We start from the raw sequence: 21570 nt of genomic DNA on the forward strand, positions 1-21570 counted from the left end.
CTAGGCCAGTGAGTTATGAAACACTAGCTTGTTTGACTTGAACTCACAATCTGTTATCAGTGTTGGAAAGCCATTTTGTATTTTAATCCCCTGCATGTGTTATCAAAAAAGAAGTATGACTGCTCTCTTCACTTTGTAAATCAACTGTTTTGGACAACAGTTAATCTTATGTCACACTATTGCTTTTCATGTATCATATATCGGTTTGCAGAAAGGTTGTAAACTCCTTGTTCAGTCTATATTTCTCCCAGATTTACTGGTGTAAATATATGTGCATATATATACACACACACTACCATTCAAAAGTTTGGGGTCACTTAGAAATGTCATTGTTTTTTAAAGAAAAGCAAATTTGTCAATAAAAATAACATCAAATTGATCAGAAACAGAGCGTAGACACTTAATGTTGTAAATTACTATTGCAGCTGGAAACGGCTGATCTTTAATGGAATATCTACATAGGTATACAGAGGCCCATTATCAGAAACCATCACTCCTGTGTTCCAATGGCACGTTGTATTAGCTAATCCATGTTTAGCATTTTAAAAGGCTCATTAGAAAACCCTTTTGCAATTATGTTAGCACAGCTGAAAACTTGTGCTGATTAATGAAGCAATAAAACTGGCCTTCTTTAGACTAGTTAAGTATCTGGAGCATCAGCATTTGTGGGTTCGATAACAGGCTCAAAATGGCCAGAAACAAAGATCTTTCTTCTTAAACTCGTCAGTCTATTCTTGTTCTGAGAAATGAAGGCTATTCCATGCGAGAAATTGCCAAGAAACTGAAGATCTCGTACAACGCTGTGTACTAATCCCTTCACAGAACAGAGCAAACTGGCTCTAACCGGAATAGAAAGAGTGGGAAACCCCGGTGCACAACTGAGCAAGAGGACAAGTACATTAGAGTGTCTAGTTTGAGAAACAGACGCCTCACAAGTCCTCAACTGGCAGCTTCATTAAATAGTACCTGCAAAACACCAGTCTCAACTGAAAAAGCGTGTGCAAGCAAGGAGACCTACAAACCTGACTCAGTTATACCAGCTCTGTCAGGAGGAATGGATCAAAATTCACTCAACTAATTGTGGGAAGCTTGTGGAAGTCTACCCAAAACGTTTGACCCAAGTTAAACAATTTAAAGGCAATGCTACCAAATACTAATTGAGTATATGCAAACTTCTGACCCACTGGGAATGCGATGAAAGAAATAAAAGCAGAAATAAATAATTATCTCTACTATTATTCTGACATTTGACATTCTTAAAATAAAGTGGTGATCCTAACTGACCTAAGACAGGGAATTTTTACCAAGATTAAATGTCAGGAATTGTGAAAAACTGAGTTTAAATGTATTTGGCTCAGGTGTATGTAAGCTTCCGACTTCAACTGTATATAGTCCAATGAGTATGTATACATTATATATATATATATATATATATAGTCTAATGAGTATATATATATAGACTAATGAGTGTGCATATGGTGTGTACATATATAGTCTAGTGAATGTGTGTAGGGTCAGTACAAATAGCCCATCCTTGACAAGGATCGACAAGTTGTGCGTTCCGAGATGCCGTTCTTCATACCACTGTTTTATTGAGCCATTATTTGTCTGTTTGTGGCCACCCTGTTAGCGTGCACAGTTCTTGCCATCCTCCTTCGACCTCTCTCATCAACGAGTTGTTTTCACCCACAGGGCTGCCGCCGACTGGATATTTTTTGTTTGTCGCACCATTCTCGGTAAACCCTAGACAGTGTCATGCGTGAAATGCCGAGGAGGGTGGCCGATACTGGATCCGGCGCGCCTGGCACCAACCATCATACCATGCTCAAAGTCGCTTAGCTCACTTGTTTTTCCCATTCTAACGTTCAATCAAACAGTAACTGGCTTGCTTTATATAGCAAGCCATGGCCACTTGACTCACTGTCTGTAGGCACGATCTATGAACGGGGTGGTATACCTAAAACTGTCCAGTGAGTGTATGCATACTACTCTGTAACAGATTTTCCACTTTGTAAATCTGGATGTTTGTATTGATAACTTCAAAGAAATTGTAGCACTCACCAATCAGGCATAGTGTGTGCATCCCTAAGTCCCTGTTCTTCTTGATTTCATCATAGAATCTTTCCGGTCTCCAGGTGTCTGTCCAGAACACAATGGACACCGTCTCTCCAAAGTTGTACAGCTGTCCAAAAGAAATGAACACAACATGATTTAAAGCTAGAATCCTTATTTGAAACAATAACAAAGCAGCCACCCCGCCTCTGGTTTGGTAAAAAGCTGAGGGATGGCCCTGGAGAAAGGTAACCACTCAAATTCATAGAAAGAGCCATGGATGACCATATCATGACAATATTTTTTAACCATGTTGAGAATATACCGTTTTGTTTACATTTACATTGTTTACAAACATTGGAGTAAAACAAGCTTCTATTTTGCATTCTGATGGGGTACAACATCATTGGGCAAGAATGGTCAGTTTCTCAAATAAAGAGTTTGTGGATCTGGTTCACTTGTCTGAGAATCAGTGTGTCTCTTAGTGCTCCTGTGAGCTTATCGACTGTGTGTGTGTGTCTGTGTGTGTGTGTGTGTGTGTGTGTGTGTGTGTGTGTGTGTGTGTGTGTGTGTGTGTGTGTGTGTGTGTGTGTGTGTGTGTGTGTGTGTGTGTGTGTGTGTGTGTGTGTGTGTGTGTGTGTGTGTGTGTGTGTGTTTTTAACTGACTTTGTTTTTCAGTGTGTGAAAAATCACATGGCAAAGATGTGCAAGCACACAGACCCAAAACATGCACTAGGACCCTACCTAACCCACCCCTTTCCCCAATAAGCTAACACAAGAGCACTGCAGTGCAAGAACAAAACACTGTTTGATAGGGCCGGTCTGATAAGACATATTAAACCGTCATTTTCATAATATATTTCTTACCATTTAAAAAACTGAGTTAGAGAGCAGTTATAATAGCTAATTTTAGCCATCTATTTACCTCTTATTTGAAACCAATGTCAAATTGTTACACTGTTTTACAAAATATGCTAATTCTCCACCCACATATTCCAAGTAATCTGAGCTCAAATTGGTCATTTTTTAACATTTGTTATTAGTAGTATCACGGGGAATACATTTAAAACGGAAAGGTAAATTCTACAGGCAAATATAGTATAGAATAGTACACCCCTCCCCTGAGGGAGATGGTGAAACACAGTAGAAACAGTGTGTGTTCCACAGGCAGGGAAAACACACCAAACCTTGACCCCTTGCGACAGGCATTGGGCACTTCATTAGAAAAGCAAAGTCTCCTTCTCTTCGGTCATTGCTCACTGGCAATGGCTTTGAGATGCCAGATCGCTTCCAATTAGTGCGCCTGATGCGCTCCACTACCCACTAATGAAGACCCTGGCAATTGCCAGCACTGACGTTAGCGACGCTAATCCGTGAGGAACTGGAGAGAGACACAGCTGGGCTAAGCTAGCAGCCCCCACATTAGAGGCAGGGTGGGACAGCTGGGCAGCTCCCCTGACAGGTCAATGCAGGGCCACATTATGGATGTACTGGGCTGGCCTGGACATTCAGCGGGATAGGTGCTGCTCTGCCGTCTCAGTTCAAGGATATTCTTTCCCAATGGCATTTATGTTCTTTGATTGCTTTCATGGGACGTTGCTACAGAATGGTTCAGATGAAGGGGCTTAGTAGACCAGATGTAATATGATGGCTCTTTTGACAATGTTTGTGGGGATGTAGTGAGTTTTAGGTTACAACATGTCTTTGAGTGGACGTACCTGGAGGCCACAGCATTCAACTGCGTTCATGGAGGCATTATGGATGACCCTGCATTGTATTCCAGCATTCACTTCTCTCAGGACCATGTCACTGTGGGTGGTGGCGGTAGAACCAAATAAACATTGTGTTACTAAAAACATGGCCTGATGCTGCCTTAGAAACCTGACAACAAAGCAATAAAGTCTACCATTTCACTTTGCTGCTCTATTTCCATTCCAAACCAACTGGCAGTTTGCTACAGTAAGGTTGGTTTTGGATGTACTTTGGGCAGTGAGACTCTTATTGTTCGACTGCTTGATTTATTTATTTCAAAAGCCAAACTTGGCCCAAACAGAATCCTTGGTTTTTAGATGTCATTAACTTTATTAAACCCCAACATTCCTTGGAGCAAATCGTGACCGTGATGGAAAGTGGAGAATTTGCTTGAACCCTCGCTCCCCTCCTCCTGGTCAGTGGTTTTGGAGGGGAAAAGAGCAGAGAAACATTCTGCTGATTTTCACCAGGACGTTGAGTACCATTCAAGTGGCTCTAGCAGATGGGAGTGCAGTACAATGAATCAGTGGATCTTTCCAGAGACTCTGCTGTGTTTACACAGCAGTTAGGTCCAGTTTTGTCCTACTAGTTTCCATAGAACATTTCCCCATTGGCTTAGGGGGAAAATAGCTGCAAAAACACTTTGCTTAATTGTGTGGTGCTCCGTTGAACATCGCAGTCATACCAAACGATTTGTGAGATAGTGTTTTTGTAGCAATTTAAATGAGTTCCGTTTCCATTTGAATGGAAAGCAAATGGAAACTGCAGTTGGTAGTCATTGCGGACTGAAACATACCAAGGTCATGAGATGTAAAATATTTGTGGCATGCGATGTTGCTTAAATGATGGCAAGCATCAACTGGAGGTTTAGAGGAAAACCAGTGGTGTTCATCAAAGCAACTTATTTCAACCAGTTTGTAATGATGTTATTTCAACCAGATTCTAACCTGTTTATAAGGAGGTTACTGTATATACTTACTAACGTATGATGGTGAGTGATGTGTGTACAGTATGTGTGATATAACATCTCACAGTAGTCAATCACTGTGTGTCAAGAAGTGTTAGTACATTCATTTCATTAGAGCAGTGTAAACAGGAAAAGTACATTTCAGTCATTTAGAAGATGCTTTTATCCAGAGCAACTTACAGCAAGTGGGAATCAAACCCACAACTCTGGCATTTCGAGCACCATGCTCTACCCACTGAGCCACAAGGGACAATATGTTTGGACGTGTGTAAGTGTTTCTCCACGTCAGTCCGAGGTAAAGATGAATTTATAATGATCAGATGGAGATCTCTCCTTAGCGTAAATATATAGGTCACGACAGGCACATATATAATAAGGTTTGATAGGCACATATACAATAAGTCATGTCATTCCAGTTTGATAGGCACATATACAATAAGTCATGTCATTCCAGTTGCCTTTTATATAAAAATAAAAATGTATTTTATGTGTTATGACATTTTTTTCTTCTTTTTTTTATCCCCTTTTCTCCCCAATTTTCGTGGTATCCAATCGCGAGTAATTACTATCTTGTCTCATCGCTACAACTCCCGTACGGGCTCGGGAGCAACGAAGGTCGAAAGCCATGCGTCCTCCGAAGCACAACCCAACCAAGCCGCACTGCTTCTTAACATTACGCGCCTCCAACCCGGAAGCCAGCCGCACCAATGTGTAGGAAACACCGTGCACCTGGCCCCTTTGGTTAGCGCGCACTGCGCCCAGCCCGCCACAGGAGTCGCTGGAGCGCGATGAGACAAGGATGTCCCTACCGGCCAAACCCTCCCTAACCCGGATGACGCTAGGCCAATTGTGCATCGCCCCACGGACCTCCCGGTCGCGGCCGGCTGCGACAGAGCCTGGGCGCGAACCCAGAGACTCTGGTGGCGCAGCTAGCACTGCGATGCAGTGCCCTAGACCACTGCGCCACCCGGGAGGCCCTTGTTATGACATTTTAAGATGCGGTTATGACACTAAGCACGTTTCCATCCACAGAATATTCACATGAAAATCTGTCACCAATTGGATGGAAACCTAGCTACTGTTATGGATGCGTCATGATGTTGAACAACACTTCAAGTAAAGTGTTACTGATTTGTTCTGCCCACTGCCAGGGAGACATGATTTCAAGAACCACAAGATGCATTACACTGATGCTATTCACTACATTGGTGTCAGAAGTAGGATGGCGCCTGTGACATATACATGAGTGACTTGGTATAGTGAAGTGTGGGGACATGTTCTCCTGCAACAGAGGGGATAGTGTAACAATCCTAGGCTCTTTAAGATCTCCCCCAAGTCGGCTTGACCCTATTGGAATAGTGGTGAGACAATTTGCCTAAGGCCAGGGACTGCCATTGTTCACTGCAAGAACTTTTGAAACTAGCCTATAAGTAGTAGTCATGACATAGGTTAATGAACAACTTTTCCAGCATAAAAAACAAGTCCAGTAATCAATGGCCTCCCTTACACAAATGGATCTCCCACCACAAGAAATTCCACATCACTGACCTCAGACTCTTTCAGGAGCTCATCAGCCTTCTGTTTCACCATGTCCCTGTCGGCCAGTATCAGCTTCCGTCCATAGTCCTCCTAAGGTCAAAGATCATCACACTCAAAACACACAATGTCTTTGAATTTGCTTGAAAAACAGTGGTGTCATGTTATATGCAATAATGGATTCACTTTATCTGATGGCAACCTTTGTCCCCATTCTGCCAGCTTGAGCTGTTGTTTAGGAAACAAACCGTGTGTGTCTATAAACTATACAATTTGTGACCTTTACTCCATTTTTAAGAAAACACTAGGAGTAGGAACTATCACTGAAGCCGCAGTCTGTAAGATTTCCAGCCACTCACTACAATGGTCATTTCAGCTAAAGAAACTTGAATGTAATGTCATACCAGTACTCTTGTTTTGATCTGAAACTAGAAGCAAAGTCAATAACATGCACTACAGAAGGGATTGTACCCTGATGCAGTTATCACCTGCTCTGGACTACATGAGGGCTGACATCAAAATGTACAGGTGATCGAGGGATTGTACCCTGATGCAGTTATCACCTGCTCTGGACTACATGAGGGCTGACTTCAAAATGTACACGTGATCGAGGGATTGTAGCATGCACACAATATCACTGTCAGTCTGTCACCGCATTCACAAGTAGTACATAATATTAACCATACCAGTGCATCTTTGCCAACTGTCAATATGGACGTGTAGGCTTCCTGGTAGACACAAATTCATTGCTTTACAATTTCTAATCCCTTTTACGGTGATGTCCTTTGCACCTACTAACCCAAGCCCAATAAAGTACAGCTTCGTAACGTCAAAATATCACGCTTTTTTAATGTGTGGCTAACACCACACGTTTTAACAACTGTCTTGACCACAGAGTAGGCTAGCTAAAGTGCTAAACCTTGCAGAAAACAGATCGCTGCAGTTTTAAAATGGTCCGGCATTAGTTATGACAGAAAATATACCAGCTGGTACCTACAACATGCTTGCATTCATTAAAGAATTCACTTAAGAATACAAAGCACAATTCTTACAAAACTGTTTGAAGCCACTTGGCACTAAAAGCTTGTGTAGCCACTATATGCTTTCACATACAGTACCAGTCAAAAGTTTGGACACACCTACTCATTCAAGGGTTTTTCTTTATTTTTAATATTTTCTACATTGCAGAATCAAAACGATGAAATATCACATATGGAATAATGTAGTAACCAAAAAAGTGTTAAACAAATCAAAATATATTTTAGATTTTTCCTAGTAGCCACCCTTTGCCTTGATGACAGCTTTTTACACTCTGGCATTCTCTCAACCAGCTTCCCCTGGAATGCTTTTCCAACAGTCTTGAAGGAGTTCCCACATATGCTGAGCACTTGTTGGCTGCTTTTCCTTCACTCTGTGGTTCAACTCATCCCAAACCATCTCAATTGGGTTGAGGTCGGGTGATTGTGGAGGCCAGGTCATCTGATGCAGCACGCCATCACTCTCCTTCTTGGTCAAATAGGCCTTACACAGCCTGGAGGTGTGTTGGGTTATTGTTCTGTTGAAAAACAAATTATAGTCCCACTAAGCGCAAACCAGATGGGATGGCGTATCGTTGCAGAATGCTGTGGTACTGTAGCCATGCTGGTTAAGTGTGCCTTGAATTCTAAATAAATCCCGACACTGTCACCAGCAAAGCACCCACCACACCATAACACCTCCTCCTCCATGCTTCACGGTGGGAACCACACATGTGGAGATCATCTGTTCACCTACTCTGCGTCTCACAAAGACACAGCGGTTGGAACTAAAAATCTTGCATTTGGACTCATCAGACCAAAGGATAGATCTCCACTCGTCTAATGTCCATTTCTCATGTTTCTTGGCCCTAGCAAGTATCTTCTTATTGGTGTCCTTTAGTAGTGGTTTCTTTGCAGTAATTTGACTATGGAGTCCTGATTCACACAGTCTCCTCTGAACAGTTGATGTTGAGATGTGTCTGTGTGTCTATGTGTCTATGTGTCCCCACATAGAACTATGTGAAGCATTTATTTGGGCTGCAATTTCTGAGGTTGGTAACTTTAATGAACTTATCCTCTGCAGCAAAGGTAACTCTGGGTCTTCCTTTCCTGTGGCGGTCCTCATGAGAGCCAGTTTCATCATAGCGCTTGATGGCACTTCAAGAAACTTTCAAAGTTCTTGAAATGTTCAGGATTAACTGACCTTCATGTCTTAAAGTAATGATGGACTGTCGTTTCTCTTAGCTTATTTGAGCTATTCTTGCCATAATATGGACTTGGTCTTTTACCAAATAGGACTATCTTCTGTATACCACCCTTACCTTGTCACAACACAACTGATTGGCTCAAAGCATTAATAAGGATAGAAATTACATAAATTAACTTTTAACAAAGCACACCTGTTAATTGAAATGCATTCCAGGTGACTACCAAGTACAGCCAAGAGTGTGCAAAGCTGTCATCAATACAACGGGTGACTACTAGGAAGAATCTCAAATTTAAAATATATCTATTTGTTTAACACTTTTTTGGTTATTACATGATTCCATATGTGTTATTTCATAATTTTGATGTCTTCACTACTAATCTACAATATAGAAAATATAAAAAAAATAAGAAAAACCCTTGAATGAGTAGGTGTGTCCAAACTTTTGACTGGTACTGTACATCTTGACTCAAAATATTATTGATTTTACAACAGAGTTGCATGACTTCCTGTAATGTGGCCGCTTTCCAGCCGTCATTAGAACAGTCAGACAGCAGTTGTCGGTGGATCGTCAGGTACAGTAGGCTACAGGTTGCATATTTGGATTGTTTATAATAAGTATAAACGCACAAAGTAATGGGATTGTTAACGGCATGTATGAAGATCATACAACCACAGTGCAGAGGGCATGTCGTCATTGCTCACCAAATATACACATATTTCACTTTCTAAAGTCACTCTAAGCCTTTACTAGCCTCTATTCCCAATCACTATTTATTTAGTTAGACGAGATCATGGGGTTGTGATTTGCTCTGATTGTAGAGACTATAGTGAAAGTGAAAGGATACAGTTGTCAATGTTCCAGCCCAAGTCTAGCTCTGGAACTGGACCCCACCTACCAGAGGAGGCTGCTGAGGGGAGGACGGCTCATAATAATGGCTGGAACGGAGTGAATGGAATGGCATCAAACACATGGAAGCCATGTTTGATGTAAACTCAGCAAAAAAAGAAACGTCCCTTTTTCAGGACCCTGTCTCAAAGATAATTTGTAATAATCCAAATAACTTCACAGATCTTCATTGTAAAGGGTTTAAACACTGTTTGCCATGCTTGTTCAATGAACCATAAACAATTAATGAACATGCACCTGTGGAACAGTTGTTAAGACACTAACAGCTTACAGACGGGAGGCAATTAAGGTCACAGTCATGAAAACTTAGGACACTAAAAGAGGCCTTTCTACTGACTCTGGAAAACACAAAAAAAGATGCCCTGGGTCCCTGCTCATCTGCGTGAACGTGCCTTAGGCATGCTGCAAGGAGGCATGAGGACTGCAGATGTGGCCAGGACAATAAATTGCAATGTCCGTACTGTGAGACGCCTAAGACAGCGCTACAGGGAGACAGGACGGACTGCTGATCGTCCTCGCAGTGGCAGACCACCTGTAACAACACCTGCACAATCCCATTGAGCACATCTGGGACCTGTTGGATCGAAGGGTGAGGGCTAGGGCCATTCCCCCCAGAAATATCCGGGAACTTGCAGGCGCCTTGGTGGAAGAGTGGGGTAACATATCACAGCAAGAACTGGCAAATCTGGTGCAGTCCATGAGGAGGAGATGCACAGCAGTACTTAATGCAGCTGGTGGCCACACCAGATACTGACAGTTACTTTTGATTTTGACCCCCCTTTGGTCAGGGACACATTATTCAATTTCTGTTAGTCACATGTCTATGGAACTTGTTCAGTTTATGTCTCAGTTGTCAAATCTTGTTATGTTCATACAAATATTTACACATGTTAGTTTGCTGAAAATAAACACAGTTGACAGTGAGAGGACGTTTCTTTTTTTGCTGAGTTTATTTGATAACATTCGTCTTATTCCACTCCAGCCGTTTCCACAAGCCCGTTCTCCCTAATTAAGGTGCCACCAACCTCCTGTGCCACAGAGTTCCTCTAATCCATATTCTCATTCCATAGCGCCTCCCTTGTACTTGATTGATGAATTAAGATCACTAATTAGTAAGTAAGTATCTCCCCTCACCTGGTTGTCTAGGTTTTACTTGAAAGGAAAAAACTAAAACCAGCATACACTAGGCCCTTCATGGAATCAGTTTATGGCTGGAAAGCGAGGACCATAAGATGGCGGAAGCAGAAGTGTTGTTTGAAGTTGAAAGGACGTCCAGTACAGTTAGCGAGAAAGATGAGTGGACAACATTGAAGTCCAAGAATGGAACAAAAAGGGCTAAAATTGTTGTGGAAAATGAGTCTGATGAATCATTGCTTGTTGGAGTACTTTTTTGGATAAGGATGTTTATTTGGGAAACCCTTTTGAAGTCACAAGGATTGTGAAGGCGGTGTTGGAAAAAGTGGATGTAGTCAAAGTAACCAGGAGTAGTATGGTGTTGATATGGTGTGTATCTAAAGAGCAAAAGGAGTGTGCATTGTGCCTCACGAAATTATCGACGCATGAAGTGAACAGCTATGATTTTCAGAGCAGGGCACCAGTAAAAGGTGTCATCTCTGGTGTCCGTTGGACATTGATAATCAATATCTTTGGCAAAAAATTCCAGGAGTAGTTAATGAACGTCGCTTGGCTGGTATGGAGGGAAAAGGGAGCTAAGTGTATCTGTATTATTGATGTTTGATGAGTATTTATCGCCGTAAAAGCGTTCGTGCAAAACCTGATGCAATGAAAGAAGTGTAAAAAGTTTGGCCATGTGTGAAGTGTTTGCAGACGGAAGGAATATGTTATTGAAGAGTCTGAATTTTAAATGTTTCAACTGTGGTGGGGATCATATTTCCCGAATTCCCTGAGTGCACTGTTAGGGTGAAAGGGGTTGAGGTGTCAAGGATCAAGGCTGTACAGCAAATCTCCTATGTGGAGGCAGTGAAGAGCATTGAAAGGGCAAGAGGCCACAGCAAATGTTATACTTCAATCAAGTGATCTGGATACACGTATTGTGAAAAGGTGGTTTTTGTAGCATTTATAGCCACAGTAATTAATTGTACTGCACAAGTGTCCAAGAAGTCCAAGAAGCTGGACATCATTATATCTGCAGCAGAGAAGTTTTTGGGCCTCCAAGACTTAACGGCAGAAGCACTGCCAGGAAATGTCCCGCCATCACAGAATCCTTCTGAGCCTGTGTAGGGACCTGATTAAAACAGAAAAGCAGGCTGATTTAGTTTAATATTTCATTACTGATAGTTTGTAAGGAATTTAAATATTTTACCCCACATTTGTTCCTTTTTGGATCACTATTATCCACCTGTACAGTAGGTGGCGGAATGCACATAGAATTGTTGCAAACACCATTATACCAAAAAGGAAGAAGAGTTTGAGGCCCTGTTCTAATCTGACTGGAATGTGTTTGGGGTTTAGATTCTAGTTGATTCATTGTATTCTAGGTCATTCATGTATTGTAAAACTATACCCAGGGAGCAGCACTTGGGGCTGGTTCAGGCAATACCCAAGCTCTTGCATCAGTGTAGCCTACAGTGTAAACAAAGATGCCTAGAGATGATGTGGAAAAGACCTGTTATCCAATCTCCTTCCCTTCAATAAAGTATTTGACATTATCTGACCACGTTTCATTAAATCAATATAATGTTCAGAAAAATGCAGCATTTTGGCACCAAATGGAGAACTTTGGTAATGAAAACCTAGATTTAGAGAAAGGGTTTGAGGATAGAGGCCAACAGTGAAGGGATTTGCGGGCCACATCTTGTCTCTACGCAACAGCTCTTTCAATGACCTGCTTTGAATGAACAGAGTGAGTGAGGCACTACCATTGTGCTGGGATGGGGAAGCAGTGTGTGTTTCCTAAACCTCTAGTCTTGGACTCATTTGCCAGCGTTTCAGCCAACACATAATCCATGAAAGTGACAAAAATTACAGTAAACAGGAGTTAACTCTCACAAGATCAGAGTGTGATATCACTGACACCAAGAGAGGAAATTAAGACTATTTTATGATCTATTTCAAGACATATGAAACCTGATCTGGTGAGATTGCTAATGGCTTCCTACATGTTGAGCATTTTGGCACCAAATGGAGAACTTTGGTAATGAAAACCTAGATTTAGAGAAAGGGTTTGGTTGAAGGAAGAGCGACAGAGGGCAGTCATACAACTGCCTGTAAAGATCGTCTAGAGCTGATAGCCAGCCATTGTGTGCAAAAACAAATAGAAGGTATTAACAGGACTGTCTGGGGAAGAGTTCTGTGGTGTAAATTAAATGAACACCAATTTAAAAAGATCAGACATTCTTATCTTCCATCTCAAAAACAGGAAAAAGAAGACGGGTGACTTATGTGATGAAGGCAGTTTCTATTTATTAGAAGCTACTCAATCAAGACTGCAAACTGGGTTTTGGGGTTAGTTTAACATACCATTCAGTTACATTTCAATCAATGTGCATTTTGGTTTCACTCTAAGCATTGTTTTGCTGAGGACACGCATCCAAACGTACATCTTTGAAGACCAAGGTTGGATTTCTCTAGAAACCTAATTTCCCGGCTTGATTAAATGGGCCCCTTAATTGAATGTGGTATTAGAGATTTAACAATTGAAGTGAGAGTTGAAAGAATTGGAACCCGTCCCCTAACTCTAAGGCATTAACCATCTGGTCCACCAATGAACCATTTGGTAAAAGGTCATTATTTGAATAGCGTGTCAAATTATCTGTTTCTTTATGATTCAAGTTACTAATTGAAACATGGTTGTCAATATTTAATTCCCTTTAAATAAAGTATTTCCTGTCGGACAACAACCTCTCCCTCAGCGTAATCAAGAAAAAGGAGATGATTGTGGACTACAGGAAAAGGAGGACTGAGCACGCCCCCATTCTCATCGACGGGGCCGTAGTGGAGCAGATTGAGAGCTTCAAGTTCTTTGGCGTCCACATCACCAACAAACTATCATGGTCCAAGCACACCAAGACAGTCGTGAAGAGGGCACGACAAAACCTATTCCCCCTCAGGAGACTGAAAAGATTTGGCATGGGTCCTCAGATCCTCAAAAGGTTGTACAGCTGCACCATCGAGAACATCCTGATGGGTTGCATCACTGCCTGGTATGGCAACTGCTCGGCCTCCGACCGCAAGGCACTGCAGAGGGTAGTATATACGGTCCAGTACATCACCAGGGCCAAGCTTCCTGCCATCCAGGACCTCTATACCAGGCGGTGTCAGAGGAAGGCCCTAAAAATTATCAAAGACTCCATCCACCAAAGTCATAGACTGTTCTCTCTGCTACCGCACGGCAAGCAGTACCGGAGCGCCAAGTCTAGGTCCAAGAGGCTTCTTAACAGCTTCTACCCCCAAGCCATAAGACTCCTGAACATCTAATCAAATGGCTACCCAGACTATTTGCATTGCCCACCCCCTCTTTTACACCACTGCTACTCTGTTATTTCTATGTATAGTTCACTTTAAATAACTCTACCTACATGTACATATTACTTCAATTACCTCGACTAACCGGTGCTCCACACATTGACTCTGTACCGGTACCCCTTGTATATAGTCTCGCTATTGTTATTTTACTGCTGCTCTTTAATTACTTGTTTGTTTTATTTCTTATTCTTATTCATATTTTTTTTAACTGCGTTGTTGGTTAGGGGCTTGTAAGTAAGCATTTCACTGTAAGGTCTACCTGTTGTATTCGGGGCATGTGACAAATAAAATTTGATTTGATTTGATCCACTTCACATTTTTAAACTTTGTTTCCAGCATAACATCAGAATGATTTGTTTTCCCTAAAGGTGAGGAATTAAATACTGTATATTTCGTAATGTACGTGAAAGAAAATGATTTCCTTAAGGGCTTGCCAGTGCTTCTTCCTTGCCATTTGTAAAGGTCCAAAAAGAGCCCGTCATCAGACATTGTACATGGCAAAATGAGCTCGCTGAACCCTGGCAATGGGATTTGAGGCATGCCCGGATCTCTCTCTTTCTCCCTCTGCCCATTCCAACACTGCCTGCCACCCCAGCCTGTTCCCTGCCACCCCAGCCTGTTCCCTGCCACCCCAGCCGTTTCCTGGGAAACTTCGCCAGGCCAGCATCTGAAAACAATTTGGTTCTTAATGAGAATTTACTTCACACAAGTGGTGTGGGAAAATGGGGGGGTGAAAGAGAGGGGGATAAAGAGAGAGATGACGGAAAGAGGAATGGAGTTCTGCTCCTTGGACACTCAACATGGACTGCCCTGTGCCTGTTTATGTACAATACTTGAAGGAATAATGTCTGGGTCAAGGTGTTATTTTTCTATTAGCGCAGCAGTTTTGATGCTTCTCGTCTCAAATACTCTGCAATGATGCTCTTTTCCTTATGAAGTATAATAGATGTGTTGCTTTGTCTCTCCTTATAATTGTACTGGAAGAATGGGTAGATGATATGATACACTTTTGAAGCGTGTCACTCTTCTCTGTCTAATATTAGGTATCTAGGCTTATCAACCTATCAGCTCTACCTAATTCACCTAATATTGCAAGACTCTCTGATTAACCCTTCAAGTGGTAAACAGCCTGGCTCTCCCCTGGCACCACTCCTCCCCAAACCTGCAATTGGGGCCCAATTAATGGCTGCGGTTGTTGTTTTAGTGGCTGATTATGTAATGGCATTCTGTGCTCCTCCTCTGAGCTGATTCAGTCTGCCAGCTTTCACTGGAACTCTGTTGTCCTGTGGTCCCTTTTCTCTCCCGTTTTGTTTGAGTCCAGTCAGCCAGTGGCAAATTGTCCCAATATGGCAATATGGTTGGACTGTGTTCTGGTGAGTGTCCTCCTCACACACATAAACATGAACTATTTCCCAGTCCTGAGCCCCTTGGTTAAATCTACTATAACTCAGCATCGGGAGGACTTTCAGAGTAAAGGTGCAACTTGTTTTGTATCCTAAAAAGGAGTCAGAGAGGGGATGGGGAGAGATGTGTAGAGACAGTGAGATACAGTGTGGACTAAAAGAGAGTGGGCGTAAATATGGTGTTTGAATGTAGCTGTTTGTAGCTTATTTTAATATAATATATGCCACTTGGCAAATGCTTTTATCCAAAGCCACTTACAATTATTCGATCCCACTGGAATAGAACCAATACCCTTGGCCTAGCCAGCAGGCATCACTGCCCACATATCAACATGACAGTGCAGTATAACAATTAGAATTAGTAGAAACAAATTTAGCACAAACTACAAGCAACTAATATAAACAGCAGGAAGGCTGCCTTGTACTCCTATGCTCTTATCTGGGCATGAAACCACTTGTTTCCTCCACTGGCTGCAGTCAGACCTCTCCCACGTCTCACAGTGTCAGGTAGTCCCCTATGTCAGGTAGATGTTGCTGACTGTGAACCAGATACTGTATGTCAGGGGAATTGTCAAGAATTGGTTTCTTTAGACCTGGTCTGTTGTCATAGCCCCCCGATGCCCTCAACAACCCCCAAGGCGCACACTGGAGAGAAACCTGCTCTTGAAATAGTGGAGGTGGTATTGTGACATGGAAATGAGGGTAGAAGAACAGCATAGATGACGTTTTATCACTGGAACCATGTAGACAACATTTTTGTCTCAGACTAAGAGAAAGTGGATGGAGTACTTCACAAGTTGAAGCATTCCTGGTGTAACGGATGTGAAATGGCTAGCTAGTTAGCGGGTACGCGCTACTAGCGTTTCAATCAGTTACGTCACTTGCTCTGAAACCTAGAAGTAGTGTTGCACCTTGCTCTGCAAGGGCCGCGGCTTTTGTGGAGCGATGGGTAACGACGCTTCGTGGGTGACTGTTGTTGATGTGTGCAGAGGGTCCCTGGTTCGAGCCCGAGGTCGGGGCGAGGGGACGTACTAAAGTTATACTGTTACACTGGCGGCAGGTAGCCTAGTGGTTAAGAGCGTTGGGCCAGTAACCGAAAGGTTGCTGGTTCGAGTCCCTGAGCCAACTAGGTGAAAAATCTGTCTGTGCCCTTGAGCAGGACACTTAACCCTAAATGCTCCTGCAAGTCGTTCTGGATAAGAACATCTGCTAAATGACAAAAAAAAAAAAAAATCTACATCTTATTAATTAATGAGCCTGACATGTATTGTGAATTCAACTTAGTGAAATATGACAATGATTATTTCTACCAAATGCATTTCACTGGACTGACGAGCAATGTTCATGGCAGGATAACCATGTTTCAGCAATGAGACAAAATTGTTGGACTTATTGGAAAAGTCCTTACACATATCATAACAACACATATCCTAACGACGGATAAACCCAACATGCAAACAATGGAAGGTCAATGTGAGAGGTGACAAAGATGTTCGCTATGTGGATGACTACCAGGAGAAAACACCTTTACAATTGCATCCCTGAAACTACGAGAGGAATTCAATGCATTTCCAGAAATGTGATGCAATGGGATGTACAGACGAGAATGGCTAATTTCCTGGTGACATCCAGGCTTCCTGTCAGTAGCGTGTCCTCAGCAACCCACAGAGATACACACATTGTTCTCCAAAAATTGTAGGGTACACACACTGACTCAGTTCAAAGGAAAAAAGTTGGAGAGGTGAGTTTGCAATTGCAAAATGTGACAACCAAAATTTGGCTCTGGTAACAATGGGATGTTCTCTGGGCAATTGATCAAAAAGATGAGGGGACGAGGAAAATAAAGATCAGGAAGGTGAATATGGCAGTGAGTAGTTCAGGCCATAGCTTTACTGTAACCTAACGCCATTTAGCTGGTGTTGACTAATAGCATCCAGCCATACATTCCTTAGTAGGGGTTTTAAACCAGATGTTTTTAGACCTGGATCTCCTGAAAATAAAAAGGTTAACACTACATTATGGGGCCTTCGGAAATGTTTGAGGCCGCACAAATTTCCCAACTTCAGGAGTAAATTAATGCTAACAGTGAAAATGTACACTGAACAAAAATATAAATGCAACATGTAAAGTGTTGGTATCATGTTTCATGAACTGAAATAAAAGATCCCAGAAATGTTCCATACGCACAAAAAGCTTATTTCTATAATTTTTTGCACAATGTGTTTACATTTCTCCTCTGTCAAGATAATCCATCCACCTGATAGGTGTGTCATATCAAGAAGCTGATTAAACAGCATGATCATTACACAGGTGCACCTTGTGATTGGGAACAATAAAAGGCCACTCTAAAATGTGCAGTTTTGTCACAGAACACAATGCCACTGATATTTCAAGTTGAGGGAGCGTGCAATTGGCATGCTGACTGCAGGAATGTCCACCAGAGCTATTGCCAGATAATTTAATGTTCATTTCTCGACTATAAGCAGCCTCCAGCGCCGTTTTAGAGAATTTGGCAGTACGTCCAACCGGCCTCGCAACCGCAGACCACGTGTATGGCATCGTTTCGGCGAGCAGTTTACTGATGTCAACGTTGTGAACAGAGTGCCCTATGGTGGCGGTGGGGTTATGGTATGGGTAGGCATAAGCTACGGACAACGAACACAATTGCATTTTATCGATGGCAATTTGAATGCACAGAAATACTGTGACAAGATCGTGAGGCCCATTTATTTTAAGGTATCTGTGACCAACATGCACATCTGTATTCCCAGTCATTTGAAATCTATAGATTAGGGCCTAATTAAACTACTTAAATTGACCGATTTTCTCATTTGAACTGTAACTCAGTAAAATCTTTGAAATTGTTGCATGTTGCATTTGTATATATTTTTTTCCAGTATAAAACCAATTTAAAAAAGATGCAGGTTGATTTAAAAGCTGTAGCCAGCCAATGTTGTGCAAACCTTGCAGTGACACAAAGCGTCTAGTAAATCTGGCCCTATAGGTAAATGAGCCTGTATGGTTGTGATGGAGCAGGGTAGAGTAGTGTTTAATAGCAGACCCCAGTCTGTGGGTGAATCCCTGTAGAATGGCCCTCTCCTTCTCTGGGGTCCTCTTAGCATTCATTGAAGCACAGTGTTCAAGTCCACGGGGCCTGAATGAGCCCCCTTTGTGCAGTAATTGGAGATGGTTCTGTTGGGGCTAACAATGAAGTGCTGGGCCTCCCCTCCTTCTCCCTATCTCCTTCCCTTCATTTCTCTTCACCACTGTCATTCTCATCACGCTCTCCAAACGCTCTGCTCCAACAGTTGTGTAACTTTTTGCATAAATACGTATAAACAAACAGAGCACGAATGTCTGGGATTGATTTATGTTTTTGGGGAAAAAAAGTCCTTGACATTGTTTCCTTTGAGCACCTGTGAACCTATTTCTCTAGCTGCTAAATACTGCAGGTATTTGCAGGTACAATGCATTCAAAAGCATTCAGACCCCTTGACTTTTTCCACATTTTGTTACGTTACAGCATTATTCTAAAATGGATTAAATACAACATTTTACTCATCAATCTACACACAATAGCCCATAATGACAAAGCAAAAACTGTTTTTTTGATTTTTGCAAATGTATTAAAAATAAAAAACAGAAATATCTTACTTACGTAAATATTCGTAAACCCTTTGCTATGAGACTCGAAATTGAATTGAGTTCAGGTGCATCCTGTTTCCATTGATCATCCTTGAGATGTTTCTACAACTTGGTTGGAGTCCACCTGTGGTAATTTCAACTGATTGGACATGATTTGGAAAGGCACACATGTCTATATCAGGTCACACAGTTGACAGTGCATGTCAGAGCAAAAACCAAGCCATGAGGTTTAAGGAATTGTTCGTAGAGCTCCAAGACAGGATTGTGTCGAGGCACAGCTAGATCTGGGGAAGGGTACCAAAAAATGTATGCAGCATTGAAGGTCCCCAAGAACACAGTGGCCTCCATCATTCTTAAATGGAAGAAGTTTGGAACCACAAAGAATCTTCCAGGAGCTGGCCGCCCAGCCAAATTGAGCAATCGGGGGAGAAGGGCATTGGTCAGGGAGGTGACCAAGAACACTATGGTCACTCTGCCAGAGCTCCAGAGGTCCTCCGTGGAGATGGGAGAACCTTCCAGAAGGACAACCATCTCTGCAGCACTCCACCAATCAGGCCTTTAGGGTAGAGTGGTCAAACGAAAGCCACTCCTCAGTAAAAGGCACATTAATGCCCACTGGCAGTTTGCCAAAAGGCACCTAGAGGACTCAGACCATGAGAAACAAGAGTATCTGGTCTGATGAAACCTAGATTGAACTCTTTGGCCTGAATGCCAAGCGTCACGCCTCGAGAGAACCTGGCACCATCCCTATGATGAAGCATGGTGGTGGCGGCAGCATCATGCTGTGGGGATGTTTTTCAGCGGCAGGGACTGGGAGACTAGTCAGGATTGAGGGAAAGATGAACGGAGCAAAGTACAGAGAGATCCTGGATGTAAACCTGCTCCAGAACACTCAGGACCTCAGACTGGGGCGATGGTTCACCTTCCAACAGGTAACGACCCTAAGCACACAGCCAAGACAATGCAGGAGTGGATTTGGGACAAGTCTCTGAATGTCCTTGAGTGGCCCAGCCAGAGCTCAGACTTGAACCCGATCGAACATCTCTGAAGAGACCTGAAAATAGCTGTGCAGCAACACTCCCCATCCAACCTAACACAGCAATACAGGTGTGCCAAGCTTCTAGCGTCATACCCAAGAAGACTCAAGGCTGTTATAGCTGCCAAAGGTGCTTCAACAAAGTACAGAGTAAAGGGTCTGAATATTTATATATATATGTGATATTAAAGTTTTCTATTTCTAAAAAATGTGTTAAAATTTATGAAAACCTGTTTTTGCTTTGTCATTATTGGGTATTGTGTGTAGATTGATGAGGAAAAAAATATATTTAATACATTTTAGAATAAGGCTGTAAAATGTGGAAAAAGTCAAGGGGTCTGAATACTTTCCGAATGCACTATGTATATAGCATATTTCTGCTACAGCTGAATAAACAACAAGAGTTGTTTATAAGTTCCTGTCCAATTTCTGGTCAAGTGCTTTTCCCACTTTCATACATTATGCAAACAGGATCTGGAAGCAAGGAATTATAGTTGTCTCAGCTGGAATCGTTTCCATGTCCTGTCTGAGCCGGAAGGTTGAACTTGAAAATCCAGAATCCACTTTACAAGTAGAAGATTATGGGAGATCAACACATAAAATTAGATGGAAAAGACAGTGTCATAACTAAAGTAAGGTAGTAACTCAGTTTCCTGTTCAGCAATTCTAGATATTTGGGTTAAACAAGATGCACTAAAAGCTTCAGTCACTCAAAAAGTAATATTTAAATCCGAACTGGTTTTCTAGCAGATTAGTCAGAATGTCTTACCCCATGTTCAAGAATGGCCTTTTACCTTTTATTCAGATTACAACCTCTCACTTTCAGTTATTTGAAAATCTAAAAGAAAATCACTATTTTTAAACAACCCATAGAAAGTTGTTTGCGATTTCAGTTTAATCCACCAGAAAAGACAGAATAAATATTACAACAAATATTATGGTTAAACTCAAATATACAAATTATTAAAAATCCAATATTTTGGATATAAAATAAAAGGGTTAAATCTTTGTAAATGTCTGCTCTACTCACAATTACAACCAACTAATTGCAGCATTACTGCAAAAATGGAAGAGGCAAGTGGAAGGTGAAGAAAGTAAGGAACTTGTCTGTCGGCCCTGCATTAAAGACCAAAATTGGCTAAAGAAATTGTGATAAATAAAAAAGTATACCAGTTTCATTGACAGCTGTGTCATATAGATTACAAAATAGTTGGAAAGAGATTTTTGATGTACCGATTCCACGGCACATGGTTTATGAACTGATACAAAAAACAATGCTGGATTCAAAACTTTAAATTAAAATTATTGCAACAAATAGAATGTTATATACACTACCGTTCAAAAGTTTGGGGTCACTTAGAAATGTCCCTGTTTTTGAAAGAAAAGGACATTTTTTGTCCATTAAAATAACATCAACTTGATCAGAAATACAGTGTAGACATTGTTAATGTTGTAAATGACTATTGTAGCTGGAAACGGCTGATTTTGAATGGAATATCTACATAGGCGTACAGAGGCTCATTATCAGCAACCATCACTCTTGTGTTCCAATGGCACGTTG

At 41.8% G+C, this 21570-nt stretch overlaps 1 protein-coding gene across 1 annotated transcript in view; it reads right to left on the bottom strand.

Annotated features, from left to right (window-relative positions):
- dph5 (diphthamide biosynthesis 5) overlaps window positions 1-21570 on the bottom strand; it is a 46592-nt gene that overhangs the window by 3298 nt on the left and 21724 nt on the right. The window contains 5 exon segments of the mRNA XM_039001355.1: window positions 2062-2182; window positions 3771-3877; window positions 6280-6400; window positions 6994-7077; window positions 7079-7126. Coding sequence (XP_038857283.1) covers window positions 2062-2182; window positions 3771-3877; window positions 6280-6400; window positions 6994-7077; window positions 7079-7126 — 481 coding nt within the window.

The sequence above is a fragment of the Salvelinus namaycush genome, chromosome 9, assembly GCF_016432855.1.
Source record: "Salvelinus namaycush isolate Seneca chromosome 9, SaNama_1.0, whole genome shotgun sequence".
NCBI classification, from domain to species: Eukaryota; Metazoa; Chordata; class Actinopteri; order Salmoniformes; family Salmonidae; genus Salvelinus; species Salvelinus namaycush.